General features: G+C 37.5%; 1 protein-coding gene across 2 annotated transcripts in view; it reads right to left on the reverse strand.

Annotated features, from left to right (window-relative positions):
* The window catches only part of LOC126282890 (hypodermin-B-like), an 86637-nt gene that overhangs the window by 25544 nt on the left and 36143 nt on the right, over positions 1 to 24950 (reverse strand). The window contains exons 4-5 of one of the 2 annotated variants that reach the window (XM_049982230.1): positions 10929 to 11064; positions 9779 to 9895 (exon numbers count right to left, since the gene is read on the reverse strand). In XM_049982230.1, coding sequence (XP_049838187.1) covers positions 9779 to 9895; positions 10929 to 11064 — 253 coding nt within the window. Of the gene's footprint in view, positions 1 to 9778; positions 9896 to 10928; positions 11068 to 24950 lie in introns of both variants that reach the window. The other variant, XM_049982229.1, reaches the window with a different exon arrangement.

The following is a 24950-nucleotide window of genomic DNA, read 5'->3' on the forward strand; positions in this document are numbered from 1 at the left end:
CCATCTCCTTTGTTGATGGACTAAATATTCTAAGGACTCTCCCTATGAATCTCAACCTGGTACTTGACCACCCCACCAACTAATTTTATATAATTTTTTTTCTTTTTTAATATGTATATTAGGTTTTTTAGACTTAATAATTTTTTTTATTTTTAAACTATATTAACCAACAGGAATATCTATTGTTTCTCGATCACAATATAATTTATAATGTTTTGGTATAATATTTGAAGGTAATAATGTTGTTTGGAAAGCAGTCCAAGCAGCTTTTATATACTTATTAATTGATTGAATCATGTAACTTTAATTTAAATTAAATTAATATTAAAACAAAGGAAATGCAGTTAAAACTGCTGTAGCTATTACAATAATCAAGAAATAATTTGGGTCTAACACAAAGGAGTATTCATGAGAAATGACATTAAAAGACAGGGTTAGCTTTTACCAAATTCAAATCAGTGTGCTGTAATTGGGCCAAGTAAATGTTAAAAAGCTACATTAATGATTGACAATAAATGTTTAGTCACAGGACAGTTAAACTGAGACGAAGTATATCATTATTTGTTCATTCTAAATTTAGATCAATCAAAAAATTCAGAATTTATTAAAAAGTATAAAAAATTAAAGGAATAATTAACTTTAATTAGGAAAATGATAAATTATACCACTACATAATGTGAAGATAATTCAGTTATTTTATTTTGTTCTTAAGAAATGAGATAATGATTGAGAATATTTTACAAGAGGAAGACATAAAGAAATACATTGTGTTGTTTAGCTGAAACGAATACAGAAACACAGAAACAATTAGTAAGAAATATTTTACATTTTTTAAACATTTTTGGACAGGATGATAAAAACTAAAACATATTTATCATTAATTTGTTGAGGGTGTTATTAAATTCTCTGATTTAAAAAACTGTGTAGTAAATTATGCAATGATGATAAATTTGAGGTTATTGCAAAAGATACAACAAAAATAAGGAAATAACTTTAAAATATATAAAAACTTAGAAAACTTAGAAAAAATTTAAAAACATTAAAAAGATATACAATATTGAAAAGCATTATAAAACGAATTAAATTGTTGAAACACTCAAATATATAAAAAAGTTAAAAACTTATAAAAATACATCAATACCTATAAAACATATAAAATGTGCTAAAGGATCTAAAAACATTAAGAAAGTATAATAATTCATAAAGAAATTTAAAATGTATTAAATAGCATTACAAATATATAAACATATAAAAACACACAAAACATATGAAGTTATTATAAAAAATATAAACAATATTGAAACATAAAAAATCATTAGAAACCAATATACACTTTAAATATAAAACATTAATTTTGTTATGCTTATTACATAGTTGCAGAATATGATCGAAGGACTCAGTATGCATTTTGTGTATGATTGAGAAGTTGTTACAAGAGCTAGATGACCTGATGGATAAAGATACAATTAAAAGAAGAATTTTACAATGTAGAAAACCATCTAGAAAGGAATATAAGAAATATGATCAACCCCCCATTGATACAATAGAAGATACAACAGCTATGTCTTAAAACCAACAAAAGAAACAACTTTAAGATATACCATGAATTAAACAATACAAAAGTCCACAGTGCAATATAAATTAAATGAATCAGAAATATGTGATTTATGAAACAAGTATGAAGAAGAGGTTAAAGATAGAAAAAAGTGAGAACAACCCTCAAATGTGAAAAAAGTATATGTACATCTACATCTACATCCATACTCCGCACCCACCTGAAGGTGTGTTCCGGGGGTACCCTGAGTACCTCTATTGGTTCTCCCTTCTATTCCAGTCTGGTATTGTTCGTGTAAAGAAGGATTGTCGGTATGCCTCTGAGTGGGCTCAAATCTCTCTGATTTTATCCTCATGGTCTCTTTGCGAGATATACATACAAAGGAGCAATATACCGCTTGACTCCTCGGTGAATGTATGTTCTCAAAACTTCAACAAAATCCCGTACCGAGCTACTGAGCGTCTCTCCTGCAGAGTCTTCCACTGGAGATTATCTATCATCTCCATAACGCTTTGGCAATTACTAAATGATCCTGTAACGAAGCTTGCTGCTCTCTGTTGCATCTTCTCTATCTGTTCTATCAACCCTATCTGGTACGAATCCCACACTGCTGAGCAGTATTCAAGCAGTAGGTGAACAAGCGTACTGCAATCTACTTCCTTTGTTTTCGGATTGCATTTCCTTAGGATTTCTCCCAATGAATCTCAGTCTGGCATCTGCTTTACCGACGATCAATTTTATATGATCATTCCATTTTAAATAACTCCTAATGCCTACTCCCGGTTAATTTATGGAATTAACTGCTTCCAGTTGCTGACCTGCTATATTGTAGCTAAATGATAAGGGATCTTCCTTTCTATGTATTCACAGCATATTACACTTGTCTACATTGAGATTCAATTGCCATTATCTGCACCATATATCAGTTCGCTGCAGATCCTCCAGCATTTCAGTACAATTTTCCATTGTTATAACCTCTCGTTATACCACAGCATCATCTGCAAAAAGCCTCGGTGAACTTCCAATGTCATCCACAAGGTGATTTATGTATCTTGTGAATAACAACGGTTCTAAGACACTCCACTGTGGCTCACCTGAAATCATTCATACTTCGGAAGACTTCTCTCCATTGAGAATGACAAGCTCCGTTCTGTTATCTAGGAACTCTTCAATCTAATCACACAACTGGTCTGATAGTCCATATGCTCTTACTTTGATCATTAAACGACTGTGGGGAACTGTATCGAACGCCTTGTGGAAGTCAAGAAAAACGGTATCTACCTGGGAACCCGCGTCTATTGCCCTCTGAGTCTCGTGGACGAATAGCGTGAGCTGGGTTTCATACGATCGTCTTTTTCGAAACCCATGCTGATTCCTACAGAGCAGATTTCTAGTCTCCAAAAAAGTCATTATACTCGAACATACTACGTGTTCCAAAATTCTATAACTGATAGGCGTTAGAGATGTTGGTCTATAGTTCTGCATATCTGTTCGACGTCCCTTCTTAAAAACGCTGATGACCTGTGCCCTTTTCCAATCCTTTGGAACGTTACGCTCTTTTAGAGACCTACGGTACACCGCTGCAAGAAGGGGAGCAAGTTCCTTCGCGTACTCTGTGTAAAATCGAATTGGTATCCCATCAGTTCCAGCGGCCTTTCCTCATTTGAGCGATTTTAATTGTTTCTCTATCCCTCTGTCGTCTATTTCGATATCTACCATTTTCTCATCTCTACGACAATCTAGAGAAGAAACTACAGTGCAGTCTTCCTCTGTGAAACAGCTTTCGATAAAGACATTTAGTATTTCGGCCTTTGCCTGTCACCCTCTGTTTCAGTACCATTTTGGTCACAGAGCATCTGAACATTTTGTTGTGATCCACCTACCGCTTTGACATAATACCAAAATCTCTTAGGATTTTCTGCCAAGTCAGTACATATAACTTTACTTTCAAATTCATTGAACCCCTCTCGCATCGCCCTCCTTACACTACATTTCGCTTCGAGTAATTTTTGTTTGTCTGCAAGGCTTTGGCTATGTTTATGTTTGCTTTGAAGTTCCCTTTACTTCCATAGCAGTTTTCTAACTCGGTTGTTGTACCACAGTGGCTCTTTTTTATCTCTTATGATCTTGCTTGGCAAATACGCATCTAACGCATATTGTACGATGGTTTTGAACTTTGTCCACTGATCCTCAACACTATCTGTACTTGAGACAATACTTTTGTGTTGAGCCATCAAGTACACTGAAATCTGCTTTTTGCCACTTTTGCTAAAAAGAAAAACCTTCCTACCTTTTTTGATATTTCTATTTACAGCTGAAATCACCGATGCAGTAACCACTTTATGATCGCTGATTCCCTGTTCTGCGTTAACTGTTTCAAATAGTTTGGGTCTAGAATGAGATTTTCACTCTGCAGCGGGGTGTACACTGATATGAAACTTCCTGGCAGATTAAAACTGTGTGCCTGACCGAGACTCGAACTCGGGACCTTTGCCTTCCTCGGGCAAGTGCTCTACCATCTGAGCTACCGAAGCACGACTCACGCCCGGTACTCACAGCTTGGGTCTGTTTGTAAACCATACGGTCTAATATGTTATTGGCACAAGTTGGTTCTCTGTTTAACTGCTCAAGGTAGTTTCCAGATAAAGCACTTAAAAAAGTATCACTGGATTCTTTGTCCCTGCCACTCGATATGAACGTTTGAGTCTCCCAGTCTATATCTGGCAAATTAAAATCTCCAACCAGAACTATAACATGGAGGGGAAATCTACTAGAAATATTTTCCAAATTATCCTTCAGGTGCTCAGCCTCAACAGCTGCCGAGCCAGGGGGCCTATAGAGATATCCAATTACCATGTCTGAGCCTGCTTTAACCGTGACCTTCACCCAAATTATTTCTCATCTCCGTCAATTTCCTTCGATATTATTGCACTTCTTATCGCTATAAACACGCCTCCCCCTTCACTGTCCAGCCTGTCTCTGCGGTAATTTCATTACTATTTACATCCGGTTTCAGCCCTAGTACTATGTGGGTATTGTCACCTTTTATTAATGAGAGCACTTCTGGGACTTTTCTATAAGACTTTCCTGCTGTTTACTATTACCACATTAACATTGTAATTCCCTGTTGCGTTTTGCCTACTACTACCTTGTCACGTCTCAGGAGGCGTTTTGTCGGGCCTAGGGAGGGAATTCTCTAACCAAAAAAACCCACTTGTGCACTCCACACGTACTACCCTTGTAGCTGCTTCGTGCACGTAGTGCACGGCTGACCTATTCAGGGGACCCTACATTTCTCCACCCGATAGCGGAGGTCGAGAAATTTGCACCCGAGATCTGAGCCTCTGGTTTAAGCCTTCCACTTGGCTCCAAAGCGGACGACCGTGATCGGTTCTGGAAACGATACTACAAATAGTTAGCTCAGATTCCACTCTGCGAGTGATTCTTTCCGCCATTACCAACTCCGCCAACTACCTGTATGAACTGAGGATGACCTCAGATGTAAGTGAAAAATGCTAGAATTTGTCAACAATAGTGAATATACGATTTTTGGATTTCGCTTATTTAAATTTGTCGGTAAATTACCAGTAACATTTGATTCTGATAAATTAGCATTTGGAGATAAACATTTAAAGCAACAGATACATTAATGAAACTTTTAAATGAAGAACAGATTACTAATTTTAATATGAGTAAAGAATTTCATACTGTTGCTTTATCAAATTATGTAGATATATTATATCACTCAGGTGCATTATATTCTGATTATAATGCAAATAAAATAAAATCAAGTAAAGGTAATGAATATAAATGTTTGATGAAAGAAATTTTCTATGTTTATATTTCAAACAAAAATTTCAATTAGTTTTAAATTCAAGTGAAGATGAAATAATAGGTAAGAATATATGGAAAAACCAATCAAGTAGATTTGGTTGAATGATTCTGGAGATTTGATTGACAGATAAGCAATTATTACTGGAGAAGTATCAGCTGGAAATAAAAATTATTGCAATGAAAAAGCTGAAATAACAAAAATGTTAACAATTAATTTCGTGATTTTGTTATTAATAATCCAATAGCTATACCTTCTGTAATGAGATGTTTTAATACTTTAACATATTTAGTCAGATATTTGAATAATTTACCCCCAAGTTTTGGAAATGACAAAAATATGGAAAAGTGCTAGTTAATACTTTAATCAATAAATTACTTTTGAAATGTATCATCCTGGTTATAATTGTGGTGGTCCAAGAATCAAATTAGATGTAATGTTACCTAGAACTGATCAAGGAATAAAGAATTTAGGTGAAGCTTGTAAAAAGCATAATATTGCATATAGAGAGAATAAAGATTTAGAAAAGAAACATGTAGCAGGTATAGAACTTCAGTTAACTGCAAAAGAAAGAATGCATGCTTCATATGTGTCATTTGGTGAAAAATTAGCAGCAACAGCAGTAAGAGGAATAATGTCTGAAAACCGAAGATTAGGAACTGACCTAGAAGATAATGGTTAGAGATTATCCCTTAGCTCAGAAGGTGACTTTTCTGTAACATATACTAGGAGGTGGGGCTCTCTGAGACCCTCATATTTAAACCAAGATTCAAGCTCTAAATCGTTTGAACTTTCTGTTAGTCTTGTATAACATTTAGGGTACAATTATATAAGTGTTGTTTAAATATTCCTTGTTGATTTTATTGCACAAATGAATTTTACGTTCTGAAAAATTATGGTATCTCCGTGTAAGGCAAATTTCCGCATTAAACTAATTTCCATGGTTTAAAGTTGCATATAAAACCTCAATGCAATAGAGAAAAAGGAAGACTGCAAATTTAATATTTAGTACTGACTTCAACATCCTCCTTTACCACCACTCAGAACACATTTATTTTTAAGTAATACTAATTATTTTTTTGGAGAAACAGAAAGGTCTTTATTACCACTGTCCTGAAGTTCTTCCTCTGAACAATGCTCTTGCTCAGTAGCAGAATCGTGATCACTGGCTATTTAAAAGTCGTCATCTTCATTGTCTACTTTTGGTTCTATTTCATTGACATCATTCTCCATCCACTGACTAAAATTTTCATCGAAATTAGAGTGTGTAAAACTGTCATATTCGTGCTAACATGTTTTGTGCTGATCTGTAGAAAGTGAATGTATAGTTCAAAAGGGGAATGGAGTGTAGTAAGAGACCCTAACACTTGTCAACAACATATGTCAACAAAAATCAAATAAAGTGATTATGCAACTGACAATAATAATTTGTAGGGTTGCTGTTTAAAAGAAGGTATTTGGTGTATAAAAACGTTCTGCCATAATTGAACTACGTGAACGACTTGGATAATTCAGACATGGTCTGAGAGACCATACTCTGTGAGTTAATGGGTTATAGTTTTTTTAATAAAAATCGGTAAGATGTTTTTTTTATCAAATGTTCATGAAAATATGATGTTTATAAATTGAAATCTATCAATTTTATTCTCTTTGTGTCAATGAAAAAGTGAAGATAGTTCAAATATTTCTAATAGAGAAATAGAAATTAATATAAATATTGGATGCAAATCATCTTCTATTATATATATGTCTTTAAATTTTTCACGTTGATGTCTTAGGTTACCCTCCATAAGATGGAAAATCAAATAAAGAATTAATTGCAATTATGTTGCAAATTATTTGATTTTGTAACCTCGAAAAGGAAATAATATTTTATCAAGAAAATAACCTGCTTTTATTTCTTTGTTAGTTTTATTAAATTGAACCTCAACCCTTCCTGAGAAATCTGATGTGGAAGGATATATACTTAGTAATGATAAAATAAAAAAATAAAGAAAAATATGTTCCTTATCCATCAGAAAGATTTTATGGGAGAAGGAGATTTAACTGTAGATTTTCCTTAAGCTCTAGTGCTGGAAATAATTTGAGATGGTCCAATAAAAATGATGCTGGAGCCAAATTAAAACTTTCATTACCAAAAGAAGGAAACACTGTTACTGAAAATATGGAAATTAGAATCTCTATCATTAAATATGAACATGATAATGAGATAGAATTAGTATAACAAAGATTAAAAATTCTAAATACCAATATCTTTCTTTGAACTACAAACTGCAGAAATTGCTGGACTGAATAATAAAATTATCTTTGAGTTAGATATTACAAATCATTATAATTCAGCAAAATGCAAAGGACAAATATTGGTACAAATCGAGAAACAACAACGAAATTTACTACTTTATTAATGATAAAATTCCTTAAGCTTACATACTGTAATTTTCTATGGAAAATAAGGAATTTAATTTACACTATTCAACAGAAAATTTTAAATTCAGAATTTTTAAAAATATTTATATTTTTCGTTTATTGAATTATAGACCTTTAAAAATAATATGTAAACAAAAATATTATCTTTTAATATTCTTAGATCATTGTTAAAATCTTTGAATATATCATCACAAATAAAATAAAATGTATGATCAATACATATTTATATGATATTTCACAAATTCTTTTAAGGTTATAGAAAAGAGAAATTTCTCTTTTCTATTTCTTCCCACATTTCTAAGAAATCTTTATTATAACCACACTATTCAAATTCATATATATTTTCACCATAAATTCATTTGATTTAACGATAGCATCATTATGTTCTACAGTGCTCAAATATTTGCAAATATATCATTTAACTTGTTCCTCTCTTGGCGTATTATTTCTTGTAAGTAAAATATTTTTCTGAAATTAAAATTCATCAAAAGTATAGGTCATATTTCTAAATTAGATTTCTTGAAACTGCAAAAATTAATAGAATACTAGATTTGGGAGGGCTAATTTATACTGTTTTTTGTTATACTTTATAAGGAAATATTTTATTAGATTTGAAAAATGAAATAATTAGTTTTTAAAAACTAAAAAGATATTAATTTAAAAAATGAATAATAAAAAATTTATTAAATTTAAGAAAAACGAGTTCGCATATTTAATATTTAGTCTAATAAAAGTTTTTTCTTTAGGAGTATTTTTCATGTTTCATGTTTTGCTAAAATTATCAATTTTAATTGACATATTTATCGATGTAATGTGATTAAAATTAATGAATAAAATAGATTAATATGACCACATTTTTGAATAAAAATGCTTATCAGTTGGAGCTAGGTAAAATGAGAGCCACACACATAATTTGTGCGGAAGGTCTCATTTCATGTCTGCTTTACTCATCGCTGCTGATTCCACGTAAAACACAGATGCACGTGATATCAAAAGTCCTTTGGCTCTGGTTTTTTTTCTGCCCCTTTCAAATTCAAATTACATAGTATATATCACAGCTGTTGATTCTCTGTGGTTATGTTCTTTCAAACATGTTGTAAGAAAAACACTTAATATTCCTTTTGTGTTGTTCATGACAAACTACTGTATCAGTGGTTGCTGAAGTGTGCTACTGTCGTATATCCTATGTGCAAAGAGAATTTCAGTATCAAGTAAAGTCAGTCTGAATAGTTAAATTTCTTCATGAACAGTGTTAGTGCTTGGTATAACTTTGCCTAATTAGGCTGGAGACCATTGTGTTTTATCTAATTGCAGTTTACATATAAATAATAGAATCTTGGTTCGAATTTATTTAGTTCTGCTACTGCTTCCTTTCAACAGCAAAGTTTCGAGAAATGAAAACATTGTCATACCTTTCCACCAAGCATTTCTACAGTCAATTAAAATCCTTTCACAGGAGTAACATTGTCGGTCTATTGCTAACAATATAGTAGTTGAAGTTTTATACCTTCTCTCAGCATTTTCCTGCTATCGCCCAATGACAATATTTTCCTGAAGACAACACTATTGTCAGCGGACAATCTGGTATCAGTACTGGCCCTGTCTAATAAATTGCTACCTAATACCAAGATCATTAACAGTCCTATTATGCCTCCTTGCACTGCACACTTTTCTGCTGAACATTCGGCATCCAGTATATAGAGCTGGGTTTTATTAGTGAAATATTTCTATAACCAAAATTATATCTAAGAAGACTTGAGACTGATTGTATTTTGGTTGTTAGTCGGAATGTTGCTCAACGTCGAAAGAATTTCATAATCCAAGCTGCTTGTATGTATCTTTGCAAGAATAATACAGGTCAAGCTGAAGAGCCACATCCTCAAAGTGGCCCTATAAGCATGGAAAGTGTTTGTCTCTATGGGAAGTTGATTTCAGAAATTAGTGTATAGAAACAGGGGTCTTACCCAATGTTTTCCCCAGCCGATGGCCGTGACGTTGGCATTGTCTGGAACCTCCTCATCCTTTTCCGGCAGCTGTATTGGCGCCACTGTGACTCCGTCAATCGGAAAAGCTGGTGATACCTGCACAGGCGTGAACATTTCTTATTTCGTAATACAGATTTTTTTTGTAAATAAAGGTAATTGAATTTCGTCGAATTAAATTGGACTAGGTAAAGAAATTTTTGAAAGGAATCCCTCTTGGAAAGAAAATTATAGATCTATACCAGAACAGGAAGAAGTACCAAAATGCGGATGATGTATAGAAATCAGTAAAGCAAAATATGGGGGTAAAGATGAACAATAAATTGTCAAAGTTTTATAAAATACATGATGGAATTCTGTTCTGGAGGACCCTTGAAAAAACAAACATATTTCACATTCTGGGAGCAGAATCACTTTCATTTAAACACTAGTAACAACCTATGCAAAAAAATAGCGTGAAATCAGCAGAAGGAATAACCAGTGTGTTACAAAGTACTATGAGCAGTCCGGCTAGCTCAATGACTATGCATAAGAATTTAAATGAATGAGTTTCAATAGCCGAGTAGCTCCTCACAAGCCATGTATATCTGTAGCCAGTGCTAAGTGATACTTCAGGTATTGTAAAGAGAGTCTCTGGTGCTGAGTGGAAGACTGTAAATGAGCGAGTTGTAGTGATGAACCACACCTGTACCCCGTCAATCTGATCTACGGGTCTGGGTTTAGTGAATACCTAGAGAACTTTATCTGTCATCGTGTGCAGTGCCAACAGTGAAGTATAAAGGACTTGGCGCATGGTGCAGGGGTATTTTTCGTGGTTAGTATATGGTATGCTTATTGAATTTAAGAAAAAACTAAATGCAGGACGATATGAACGATGTCATTATCAGTAACATTATTTTGGTATGCTTTCAACCCTGTTCGCGGCTGCCTCCTACGACATTCAGACTTCTGTAGTATTTTCAGTAGTTTCACCGTTCTTCTTTCTGTTGCCTCCACTGGAGGGCCACAGTCATATCCTTAGATCCCACCATTTCCATTCTCATTTCAAAGATTCAGTGCAGTTGAAACAATTTCGATTACTATTGAACTCTCTCGACATGAATCAATATTACGAAATACTAGCAATACTGACCTTGAGCACGGCGATGTCGTTGACCCAGGAATCACTGGCGTCATAACCCTCGTGAGAGCTTATGAATGTCACCGTGTGTCGGGTGCCGCCTGTACTGAGGGTGTTGGTACCAGCTAGCACCTCGTACATGTCGTCGCTGCTGCCATAAGAAATGAAGAGTGCGTCACATCTCAGCAGATGGGAACTACGTGTAACTTGTTAGACAGAGCTATTTTCACTTGGACAGCGTTTAGTGTGATGTGCTATCGGATTATATAACGTACAGGTTTTCATGAAAATATATTACCCAAAAGTCAAAGAAACTAAAGTTATCCTTAACTCGACACTTCGCTTGAACGACATAGACATTTACTTGGCAAGGTTCTATTCGAGGTGCGATGCCTTTACATTCCTGCGATTATTGATATTTACCTTGTCAGTTATATAAGGGAATCAACTGTTCAACTTGCAAACAAATCACGAACAGTACGACAGTTTTCATTATTGCGACAGGATTTATAAACTGCTAAATCTGAAGCAGATTCCTACATTCTTGGAAGGTGTTTCTATTTTGTATTCTCCATTGGTTCACATACGAGAAAATAAATAAACTACAACGATATTTTGAAAACTAGGGAAGTGAAACCGTAGCAGCACAACGTCTTTGTCTTTGAGCTTCCTTGTCGACTGCTCATCTGCAACAGCATCGTAAGGACTGGTAAAAGTCCAGCTCTTATATCTCACAAACCACTCCTCGTCTCAGACAGCCTTTGACAAATCCACAAATTTAGCAATCCTTTAATTCTTTTAATGGATCGTAATATTTTTCACATGCTAAGTTCAGAAATGCAAACGATTTCCCTTACCACAGAAGACCCTTTCTTTTCAGTAAGTAAAAAAAAACACGTACGTTACAGAAGTTATTTAAAAACCATAATAATGTAAGGTACTCTTAAGACTATGTAGAAATATCATTCTTTAGTTCTAAGGAGGATGTCTCTATTTCGAACTTTTCCTTTTTTTCTGTCTGGGAATACTGTCTGTGTAGCAATCTTCAATCGTCATGTCATCCCGTCATCCAAACGAGCCTGGAAGATCTGTTTCATTTCTTTAGTGTTTTGATGGAATCATTCGCTCTCTCTCTCAATCACAGTACATAAACTATATTGGAAAAGCTGGCCCAGGAATCCAGGAAACGCAGGTATTTTGAGGCACCCAGCACTTCGCAGTTATCGAGCACGTTTTTTACTATATTCTCACCGAGAAAGGTGTGGCTCTGGTTACCACCTTAAATCATAATCTTTCCTCCTTTTCGTACTATGTTCTCGTAATTAGGGCCTTTGTAGTTCCTGAAAAACTTGTAAAGAAGTAAAGGGCCTCCAAAGCAGACTTTCTCAGGTCTTCAAATGTTTCGTCTTTCATCAGTTTCCAATTGCCCGGGCCGACGAAAAGTCGCTATCGCTTAGCTTCTGATATCTGCGGAATCTTACTTGTCATATACTTGACATAATTTTTGGTAGGACGTTCGTGAACTGTATCATAATGGCAAGATTTAAATGAAGCTACAAAGAACTTCATTTTTAACCATTATTTTCGATCAGCAACTGCTTTGGCAGTCTCTCCATTTAACAGCAGCGCCTGCACCAACTGTCCTCAGTTATCTGATCTAAAGGGTGACAGTTATCTATGCGAAATAAAATCTTCATAACTTCTTAACGGTTTGCGTTAGGGCTTTCAAAATGCATGGTTGGCCGCGGAGCATGATGAGAGTATGTGCAAGCACAAGCAACTTGTTGTTGTCGGCCATTTGCACGTCAAAATGTCGTGATACAGCGTGCCTGAGAGTATAGCGTTCGTGAATGCTTATTAGGCGAGCAATAACAGCCCAGCTGCGACCCAAAGTAAGTTTTCGACCGAGTTCAAGCTGAAGACAATCGGTCTCAGTGAACTAAGGACCAAAAATTTGATTCGCAGATTTGAGAGAAGCGGTAGTGTTCGTGATGACAGTGTTCGCGATGTCGTTCATCTAAAAAGGGTGAAAACGCCTGAAAACATCGAGAAGACACGAGCTGTATTTCAAACGAGCCCCAGTAAATCGATCAGACGAGTTGCACAACAGGTGGGAATCAACCGCGAGACACTGCGACAAATTGTTGAAGATCTGAATCTCTTCACATAGAAGTGACAAACAGGACTTTGATGTGAATATGGTTTGGTTTAGCGACGAAGCCCACTTTCATTTCGATGGGTTTGTTAATAAGCAAAACTGGCGCATATGGGAGACTGAGAATCAACATTTCGTGATCGTCAGGTCTCTTCACCCTCAACAGGAGAGTGTGTGATGCACAATGTCCACTCACGAAATAACTGTGCGATATTCCTTGAGGGTGCGGTGACCACCGACCGGTATGTGAAGGTTTTGGAAGATGCAATCATCTCCGTTATACAAAGTGAGTCTGATTTCGACAACACGTGGATCTCGACCCCATCAAAACAGGAGAATGTCTGATGTCCTGGAGGAGCACTTTGGGAACCGCATTCTGGCTCTGGGTTATTCAGAGGCCACTGGTATAGGCCTCTATTGGCCGCCGTATTCTCGCTCTGAACACATGTGACTCCTTTTTGTGCGGCTATATTAAAGAAAAGGTGTAGAGCTATAACTCCAAAACCATTACTGAGCTGGAAATAGCCACTGAGGACTTCATTGGGAGCATCGATGTTCCGTCACTTCAGCGGGTCATGTAGAATTTCGCTATTCGTCTGCGCCACATTATCGCCAATGATAACAGGCACACCGAACATGTCATAACCTAAATCCGAATACATGTAGTGACGTTTACACGTTGACTAAAGTATGTGCACGCCATAGTTTGTAAGCAGATTTTTCGTATAGTTCAATAATTGTCACCTTGTATATATTTCAGTCTCGAACAAACGTTCATATAAGTTGCGCGTGACGTTATCACAGTATGAATGCAATTTATGCATCCTTCCAGTTAGCAAGGGATTCTTTCAAACCCGGATCGTAATGACCTAAGCTCTTTCACAGGACCTACTTTCGTCTGAGCCCCGGATAGTATACTGAAATTCATAGAAATGGGTGACTCATTTCGTCTGGTCTATTCTTGTTAAGTTAGCTGATGACTATGACAGTAGAGAAGAATATCAAACCACAAAAATAATATTAAACGGTTGTCAATTAATGAACTACACTGAAGAGCCAAAGAAAATGGTACACCTTCAAAATATCGTGTTGGCGCCCGCGAGCACGTAGAAGTGTCGCATCACGACATGGCACGGACTCAACTAACGTCTAAAGTAGTGCTGGAGGGAAATGACACCATGAATCCTGCAGGGCTGTCCATAAATAGGTGGAGATATCTTCTGAACAGCACGTTGCAAGGCATCGTATATCTGCTCAATAATGTTCATGTCTGGTGAGTTTGGTGACTAGCGGAAGTGTTTCAACTCCAAGAGAGTTCGTGGAGCCAGTCTGTAGCAATTCTGGACGTGTGGGGTGTCTCATTGTCCTGCTGGAATTGCCCAAGTCCGTCGCAATGCACAATGTACATGAATGGATGCAGGTGAACAAAGAGAATGCTTAAGTATGTGTCATCTGTCATAGTCGTATCTAGACGTATCAGGGGTCACAACTACTTCAACTGAAGACACCCCACACCATTACAGAGCCTCCAATAGCCTCAACAGTCCCTTGCTACCTCACCTGACAATTATTAGCCTGGTAGAGTGGGAAAATAATTTAGAAGGCCAGCTAACAAAGCAGAGTACAAGAAAATAAAACAGTAGATATGGGAGAACCAGGATGGCATAAAAGCACAGGAACAACCATGAAAGAGCTAAAGAATGCAGCTAGACGAAAGAAATTTTTGTAATCACCAAGGCCTGGAAATGTACCAGCAGAGTTTGTAAGGTATGACCCCAAGCAGTCTCGATGCATATCTAAGCAAGTTATTTAATAAGTTTATGTGGTATGGGTAGGAAATTGCACCAGAATGATACGTTGTGTATCTAATCCCCATACATACAAAAGAAAGAAAGAAAGAAAGTGTGTAGCAAGATCTGAGCATATGTTTTTTTCAACTACGGTGCAGGGGAATTAGAAGTTGTCACAATCAAGCTACAGTAGCCCATTACAAACAGTATTGTAAGTTGCTTAAATATGTTATTAGGAAGGCAAATACTATGTGGTACGCAAATAGAATAGCTAATTCACAGGATAAAATTAAAACCATGTGGTCAGTTGTGCCTGGTCAGCAGCACAAGGTCGAGGATATAAAGTCAGTTCGTAGTAACAATATTTCTCTCACGGATAAATCAGATATACGTACAGTATTTAACAAGCATTTTCTGAGCATTGCTGGTGAATTAAATAAAAATTTAGTTTCTACAGGGAATCATTTAACTCTCTTGAAAAATCCCTTTCCGAGACTGATGTCTAATATACTCCTCTGTGATAGTGACAAGGGGGAGATTGAGTTTATAATTAAATCACTGGAGACTAAGGACTTTCATGGTTATGATGGAGTACCTAGCAGAATATTAAAGTAATGTAATGCACATGTTAGCCCTGTACATAGCCATATTTGTAATTTTTCCTTGAAGAATGGTCAGTTTCCTGAACGGTAAAAGTACTCAGTAGTAAAGCCGCTTTATTGAAAGTGAGAAAGAGATAATGTGGACGGTTTTAAACCTATTTATATGCTATCAGTGTTTGCAAAAGTTATTGAAAAGGCTGCGTATGTAAGGATAATCGATCATTTTATATCACATAATTTGCTATCAAATGTAGAGTTCAGCTTTAGGATTCGTTTAACAGCTAAAAATGCTATATTCTCTTTTCTCTGTGAGGTACTGGATGGACTAAACAAAAGGTTTCGAGCGCTAGATATATTTTTTGATTTAACTAAGACGTTTGTTTGATTGTGTTGATCACAAAGCATTGCTCCAGAAATTGGACCATTACAGAATACGGGGAGTAGCTGACAACTGATGCACCTCTCACATTAACAACAGGCAGCAAAAGGTCATTTATTCACAGTGTTGAGAATGGCTGTGATGTGGGGTCTGAGTGGGCAAGGGGGCTGGGATCAATACTGGGGCTAATCCTGTTCCTTATTTACGTAACTGATACGTCCTCTAATATTAAGGGTAATCCTAAAATACTTCTGTTTGCTGATAACACTAACTTGGTAGTAAAGAATGTTATGTGCAACACTGGATCCGTTTCAAACAGTGCAGAACCTAAGGTCATTGCCTGTAGAAAATAAACTAACGAAGAATCACAGTAAGACTCAGTTTTTACATTTTCTAGCGCGGAATTCGACATAACCCGACTTTTTAATTTCACAGTATGGGCATATGATTAGTAAAACTGAACAGTTCAAATTTCTAGGTGTTCAGATAGCTAGTAAACTGCCGTGGTCGAGGATCTTGTTCAAAGATTTAAAGCTGCCATTTTTACTATTCGAACGGTATCTGAAGCAAGTGATCGTTTGACACGATAATTAGTCTACTTTGCTTATTTTCATTCTCTTATGTCGTATGGTATTACATTTTGGGGTAACTCTTCCCATTCTCAAGAAATGTGCAGTTCGGGCAATAAGTGGCGTAAGTTGGTGAACTTCTTGTCGACCCCTGTTCACTAGTTTGGGTAATTTTACATTGCCCTCTCAAGACATATATTCTTTACTATCGTTTCTTGTTAAGAATATCAGCTTATTCCCAAGTATTAGTAGCTTTCGCTCAGTTAATACTAGGCAGAAATCCAATCCGCATTTGGATCACACGTCCTTAACTCTTGTGCAGAAAGGTGCGCAGTATACTGCTGCATCCATTTTCAATAAGCTACCACAAGAATTCAAAAATCTTAGCAGTAATCCATGCGTTTTCAAATCAAAACCGAAGAGTTTCGTCATGGGTCACTCCTTCTATTCTGATGAGGAATTCCTTGAAAAATTAAGCTTATTCTTATGTTACTTTGTGGACTGCGTGTACTTAACCTTATGACTTGACTTTTTTGGGTTCATAAACATTTTATTTTATCTGTTATTACTTTTATGTTGTAATTTCGTATACTGACACGTTCCATGACTCGGAGATTTGCTCCTCAATTCTGTCCTACGGAACTAGACGTGTAAATAAAATAAAATGAAGTGTCACAAGTACAATTAGCAGGCTGTAAGGAAGGATATTAAAATCAGGAATGGAGAAAAATGTTCAAAAGTGTTTGAATTCGTAAGGGACCAAACTGCTGAAGTCTTCAGTACCTAGACTTAAACACTAATTAAACTAAGAACAACACACACACCCATGCCAGAGGGGGACTCGAACCTCCGGCGGGAGGGAGGAATAGAGTAGACAGTCAATCAAGTGCAAAGAACAAAGTGACTTCGGAAGAGGTAGGTCACGTGTAGATAACACCTTTGCCCTAAGACAGATCATGGAGAAGAGATAGGGAGGGAATACAAGTAGTCATTTCGTTTTCATATATCTTGAGAAAAGGCAATGGCTCTAAAGCTATTCTTCGAGGTGCTGTGGTCCAGGGAACTGCCAAAAAAATGTGTAAGAAATATCATAAACTTCTACAGGTTGTCATAATGTGTCTTTAAAGTGGCGACAGGGAGGTTTTCAGAATTACTAAAGGACTATAACAAGGGTGCTGTCTATTGCCACACTCTTTAAGACGTATGTGAAGAAGGCGCTGATGTATGGTATAGAAACTGCATGGACGTGGACACTGAAGTAGGAAACCACCACATGTACACACCTTTCTATGCTGACCAGTTTGTTGTAGCAAATGATGAACATGATATAATAATGTTATATGCTTAGGAAGATGTTGGAAGAGAATAAAAAGTGGGGTTTAAAAATTAATTGTGAGAGGGTGGAACGTCTATGTTCTAGACGGGATAGAAGTCACTTGGACATTTGTGGATATCGTATAAAAGCGTGTGAAGAGTTTGAATACCTGAGTAGTATCCTATCACGTGATGAAAGATGTAACAGAGATACCTAACAATGGATCGGGCAGGGAAGGACAGCTATCCACATATTAAATCCTGGACTTTGGCCTTCAAAAATGAGTTTAAATATTGAAATGCTTTTCATAGAAATCCATTGTGGAACCAATAACAGTGTATGGGACTGAGTTCTGCGAATTTACAAAAGGAAGTAAAAAGAGACTTAGAGCTTCAGTAATGGACCACTTGAGAAGAGCAAGTAGGATTTTCCGACTTTACCACATGAGAAATGAGGAAATAGGATAAAGAGTGTAAGTGGCGATTAGTGTTTAACATCCCGTCGACAACGAGGTCATCAGAGACGGAGCGCAAGCTTGGGTTACGGAAGGATGTGGAAGGAAATTGGCCGTGCCCTTTCAAAGGAACCATCCCGGCATTTGACTGAAACGATTTAGGGACGGCCGGAGACGGGATTGAACCGTCGTCCTCCCTAATGCGAGTCCAGTGTGCTAACCACTGCGCCACCTCGCTCGGTAAAGAGTGTAAGTCTTTACACTATTGTGGATAGAATAAATGAACGACAGCAAGGATGGTTAGGGCATGTCAAAAGCATGGAACAAGGCAGATTCATGACGAAAGTGCCTTCACGGCAACTTACTGGACGGGAAAGAAGGGGAAGAGCACAGAAAGGGTGACTAAGCGGTATCCAAGAAGTTATGGAGAGAAGAAAAAGAGCAGAGGAGGAAGAACGGTGTGATCGAGGTATTTGACGACAGGGATGCAGCAACAAGAAGAAGTACAAGTGTGTCAGTGGTATACAAGGAAAATTACCAATGAAGTGAGGAAAAGAGCCTTACAGGTAAAGAGTTATCTTGTATTTCTAGTTTGTGTATTTGATTGGTTTTTGTTTCGTGCTAGTAGTGTGGTTTAATGTGAAATTTCTATGGTATACCATGTTACAACTTTATTTTCTTAAACCAATCAAAAAGGCTTGTGGAAATTTGAAACGTAGTATAGGTAGTTTTTAAGTTTGAAGCACCCCACTGAGCACGCTTTGGCTTAACATAAGTGCAGATGGGGTGCGGAGGCTGCAATTTCCACACATGGACAAGCCACGACAGCGAGAGCACGTCCCATCTATTAGGAAGGCTTGCTTATGCTTTGTCGTCATGGCCCGGCAGTGCCTTGGAAGGCTCAGAGAGAAAGAGTCGGCGGCAAGAATGTAAACGATCAGATAGCTAAAGAGAAAGTGAAATTATGGTAAAACATCAAATATAACGTCACCATGAGGTGGAAGAAGTTCTTTGGGAATAAAATGTATGAATACCTTAAAAGATTTCATTTTGGAGAAGAAGTTTATACTTGTGTTTTAATTCCCAAGACTATCTCAATTTTAAAAGCAATGGATGTGGAGTGTGATGTAGCAGTGACCTGCTGTTTCCTGGATGAAATTAATTTCTGAACACGGCATTATGAAAACTCTTAACGTGAAGAACAGAATACTTCGCGAACCATAGCAAAGGCATGTGCTCTGTACACTTTTGAGTGGACTATATCTGATGGGTTATGTGAATTTCAATCAAGTAGTGCATCAGAATTCAGGAAGGCAAGTGGCAGGCCATGTTCGACCACAATCAGGAAAGGGTGGCGAGGCGCTGCTTGAGTCCCATGGAAGGTCGAAGCTGAGGCGTCTGAAACATTCTGGATGCTTCGTGAAGGAATATTTCCGCCAGTTTTAGTGGGAAGACACCCCTCAGCATCAGCTACAGGACCTTGGCCTTGGCCCTGAAGAAACTGATCAAGAAGAGTTCCCGAGTGAGTTGATGCCTAAGTTACTGCTGTGGCTCATCAAAGTAATTCAACTATGGATATTTAGAAAAGTGATGTTTCTGACCTCACATTCTGTTAAAAAGATACAAATAGGGGTACGTCCCCTTGTACTCAGCACACGTGTGACTGAGGACAGACTTGTAGCTGATAGCTGCACAAGTTCAGCGACGCATTAAGTTTTTTGTTATATCATACGACCTTTGCCATGACTAACTGGAGACAGTCGCATGGGAAGTAACTGTAATTGGAGCTCAAAAGTGCTATTTTTCACTGTGACAGTCACTAAAGTTTTAGAAATGGATAGATTTTCTGAACAAAGGTTATGTTAGGCTGTTACATGGCGTCTCAGGTTGGAAATAGTAAATAGGACTCTGCTTTTTATCTTACTCACTGTGGTGGTAGATACTTTAGTATCAGTGGAGAATCTTCTACGTCGACACGCTAAGCAGTATTAGAACTATCATGGCGCTTCTATTAAAGTTCTTCATAAAACATATTTAGTTTGGCATCGGACTCGAGTCGCTAAATCTGCAAAGCTACGTTCTGAAGACGATTATTTGGCATTCGTGGCTTCCATGAACCCTTCATGAATCCCCTTTCGACGCGCTTTTGTCTTCGGTTTGCAATTACTTTTGATGTACACCTACTGAACTGAAGGACACTTGGCCTCGACAGTACAGCGTGTTTAGCAGAAGCATTGGGTATTTACACTGATGAGCCAAAACATTATGACCACTGACAGTGGCGACGTTGGATGCCGCCTTGTGGCGTTGCTGACACGTGATGTAGTAACAAAAGTATGTAAGCAGGACATACATGGACGGGGGATTATCATTGCAAGGATGGTCTGCAAATGGGGAAATACATTGAGATTTTATAAAGGGCAGATTATTATCACGCAGAGGCTGCGAACGAGGCTGTCATGAGCATCTAGGGAGCCAGGTAGAAGGACAGTAAAAACTACCACTAGACGCTAAATGTTTGGACGTCCGTGACTCTTCAGAGAACGTAGGGTTCAGGGGCTTGTCTGCTCTGTATAATAGCATTAATGGTGAACTGTGGCATCTCTGCCGAAAGACCACAACGCTGATGCACGTGCAAGTGTTTTGGAGCACACTATTCATCATACATTGTTGAACATGGAGATCCACAGTAGACCACACCTGCGTGTTCACATGTTGACCCAAAGACATCGTCAATTGTGAATGCAGTGGGTACGAGACCATCATCATTGCTCTTCAGGTGAATCACATTTCGATACACTAGATCGATGGTCGTCCCCACAAACGCTGTCACCGAGGTAAAAGGCGGCTCGAAAAGTGCAGCGCCCCACGGACGCAGGCTGGGGAGAGCAGTATTATGACATGGGAGACATTCTCCTGCATTTGCGTGGGACCTGTGGATGTAATCAACAGCTTCGAACCACCTGCAGCCGTTCATACTCGATGTCTTCCCCGATGGCGACGTCATCTTTCTGCAGTGTAATTGTTCGTGTCCTGGAACCAGAACAGTGGTACAGTGGTTTGAGGAGTATTACAATGAACTCACATTGATTTCTCGCCAACATATTCCCATTATGTAAATCCTATGCAACCCACCTCGGTCGCTATCGGGCGCTGTCACCACGTCCGCATGCCAGTAGCCCATTACTTTCGCGAATTACATGACCTGTGCGTAGCAATCTAATGCCACATACCTCCACAAACCTGCCAATGCAATTTCTGATCCCTGATACGCATAATCAGTGTTGTGTTTCATTCTAAAGACAGAAAAACAAGCTATTAAGAAGGTGGTCATAATGTTTTGGCTTTTCATTGTGTTTGCTGGTCAATTAGCCTCTTCCCAGTCACATAATTTCATTCAAGGATTGTGTATATGTAACCAGCTGGAATGAAACGTTACATACGAGTGCCGACCGAGAAGTGCTGGTAGGTAGTGATGCTCATTGGGACCGAACTATAAGAGGATCAGGTGGGCATGTTATTTCTCCCAATTACTGCAGCAGAGACGCAATGTTTTTTCCCTTGTCTTTTGTCTATTAAAAATCGAAGAATAAGCGCTAAAGAACAAGGTGAAACAGGTTACAAACTGTGTTCCACCAATATGAAATACCTCGAAAAAACTATCTGCAGATAGATAAATGGCACGGATTCAGAAAATATCGTTCTTGTGGAATAGAACTAGCTCTTTATTCACACTGAGTAATGAGTGCTATCGACAGTGGATCTCAATTGGATAACAAATTACTAGATATCCAGGCGAAATATGACACCATTCCTCTCAGGGAGCTTCTGTTCAAGTTGCATACCTATTGAGTACCGTCGCAGCTGCGTGAATGGTTCTCTGTCAGAAAGATCACAGATCATAGCAGTTGATGGGGAGTCATCTAATTACAAGGAAATCATAACTGTGGTTCCCCAAGGAACATTGTAGGCCCTCTGGTGGTCTTAATTTATATAAACAATTTAGGAGACAATGCGAGCATATCTTTTAGACTGTTTGTAGAAATGTCATCGTTTACAGTGTAATGGAGTCAACAGTAGTTCAAACCGAATTACAAATTAATTTAGGCAAGTGGAAAAGCGACAACCAATCCTGACCAATAAAATGTGATAGGTCCTCCCCATGAGTAGTATAAAAATTCCGTTAAATTTCGGTTACACGGTAAATCACACAAATTTAAAGGCTGCCAGTTCAACTAAATAAATCTCTGGGACTTACAATTATGACAAACTTAAACTGTAACTATCATGCTTTATTGTTAGAGCCATTATAAGATGAAAAAAATTAAAAAATTACCAAAGGGACTCTGTACAATATACTTGTCGATCCTCTTCTATAGAGTTTTTGCGAAGTATAGGATCCTTACTAGACAGGAGTGATGGCGGACTTCGAAAAAGTTCAAAGAAGGGCAGCTTGTTTTGCATTGTTAAAAAATAGGGGGAAACTGTCATGGATATGAGAATCGTGTTGGGACGGTAGTCATTAAAACGAAGACGTTGTGGTGAAATATGTTTACGACATTATAAATGTTCAAATGTGTGTGAAGTCTTATGGGACTTAACTGCTAAGGTCATCAGTCCCTAAGCTTACACACTACTTAACCTAAATTATCCTAGGGACAAACATACACACCCATGCTGAGGGAGGACTCGAACCTCCGCCGGGACCAGCCGCAGAGTCCATGACTGCATTGCCTCAGACCGTTCGACTAATCCCGCACGCCTTACGGCATTACAATCACCAACTTTCTCCCCCATGTCCCAGAATATTTTGTTTACGCCAATTAATGTGGGTGTAAGGGTAGATGACCACATGATAAAATAAAAGAAGTAGTAGTTCATTTTTGCATGTTCTTTTCCAGACTGGAAGAGTAGAGAGATAGTCTGAAAGCGCTTTCATGCACCCTCTTCCAAACACTGAACTATGAATTTCAGAGTAATCATGTGTATGTAAATCATTTAGTTGTTCAACAAAAAAAGCCTTGTAGAAGGTATAGCAGGATGAGTTGTGGTACTGCAAGAGAAAGATGATGTACTTGTCAGTTATGTAGGTGAGCACACTAATCTGCTTCAGCAATTTGGTGAAGTAATGTTAATGTTGAGAAACAGGTAATGTGGTGCCACAGTATCTTCTCTTTAGTGGGCGATACTTAACGAAAATTCTAACCTAACACATAAGCTGGTGAGCAATCAGCCAAGCAAAAGTTATCGAGTTCTGGTACTGTGTGTGTTGGTTCGGCTGCTGAAGCCAATGCGAATGGAAACAGTTCGTCTGTGACCGAAATCCGCGCAACTGCGGGAAAACATGCGTCCAGCAACATGTAATCGGCAGTTTTCTCCAGGCCGCAGACGATGGGGAATGATGTTTAGCTATCTCACCACCATGGTCTGAGAGTAAGTGGCTCCAAAGATGGCGGCGTTTGCAACATGGCAGAATGTACTTTGAAATACTTCGAAATTCAATAGTAACTCGCAGTTTCACCGTAGAACAAAAACAGTCACGTCACATATACAAGGGACTGTAATTCATATATAGAGATATAAATATCATGAATATCACGAAAACCATGGAAGTTACATACTCACAGTAATAATCTTACAGTAGAACTTTACAATCAATAGCTGTTGAATGCTGCATGAGACCTGGACAAATCAGTATTGAATGATAGCTTAGGGCACTAGCTGTCAATCCTGAAAGCGACACATTTGTACATATTTTATTTATTGTGTTACTACGGTTTTTATATCCTTTTAATTATGTACATGTGCCAGCTCATCGTTTTCTCCACAGTTAAACCATGTAATGAAGTCTATGTTATTACTTAAATTCTAGTTTATTTAATTGAACTATATTAAAAACACTCGTGATAGTTTGCATATAAGATTTGATAGCGTCACTGAATAGAGCGTGAAAAGGCGCATTTATTAGGCAGTCTAACTTAAGTGCTTCTCATGCTTTAACAACTTTCTTTCCGTTATTTTTCGTAAGCATGCATGTGCAAAAGTCATGTTTTAATTAATGATGCCTAAACTCTTAGTTGCAAAACAATGTGTAGGGTCTGTAGAGGACTGTCAAAGGCAGATCTTTTGTTTAACACATGTGATACATTTCTTACTTATGCATATTTTAAATTATGGTCCACTTCCTGTGCTTTAAGCACGTCGTGAATTTTGGAGTGGGAAAGCTTAAAAGCGCGAGCGAGCCTTCACTTCTGGTCATTGTGAGTCGAGCGGTCATGCCTAAAATATGCATCTGGCAGTCTGTGTGGATCGGTCTTGAGGTAACGTGTTGGGGAGCCGATAATGTGGTTTTAGACTTGCATAAGTGATAGATCCTGGGCGACAAGTGGTCGAACAAACACTTTAATATTTTTGGCTGGAATTTTAACATTCGCAAGCATTAGATGTGGTTCAGTACTGAATTTTAACTTTTTTCATATGCATTTTTGAATTAATACTGTATGCAGCGTGGGAACCTACAAATGATTCGGAGAATATGTTGATCACCGTAATAGATATCATGTATTTAAGAGATGGAGAATATTTTGTGTTTAATTTAAAAGCAGGGGGCTCTGTTTCCTGAGTACTAGTGTTGTTTAGATAGTATTTGAGGAGTCTGTTCTCTTTCTAATAACGGATTCAAGCAAACTTTATAGCATTTGAGTATTCTTATAACTTTATTTTCATTTTTAAGATTTCATAGTTTTGACTGAATAAATGAATTATTAGTT

Source organism: Schistocerca gregaria, chromosome 1 (assembly GCF_023897955.1).
Source record: "Schistocerca gregaria isolate iqSchGreg1 chromosome 1, iqSchGreg1.2, whole genome shotgun sequence".
Lineage (NCBI taxonomy): Eukaryota > Metazoa > Arthropoda > Insecta > Orthoptera > Acrididae > Schistocerca > Schistocerca gregaria.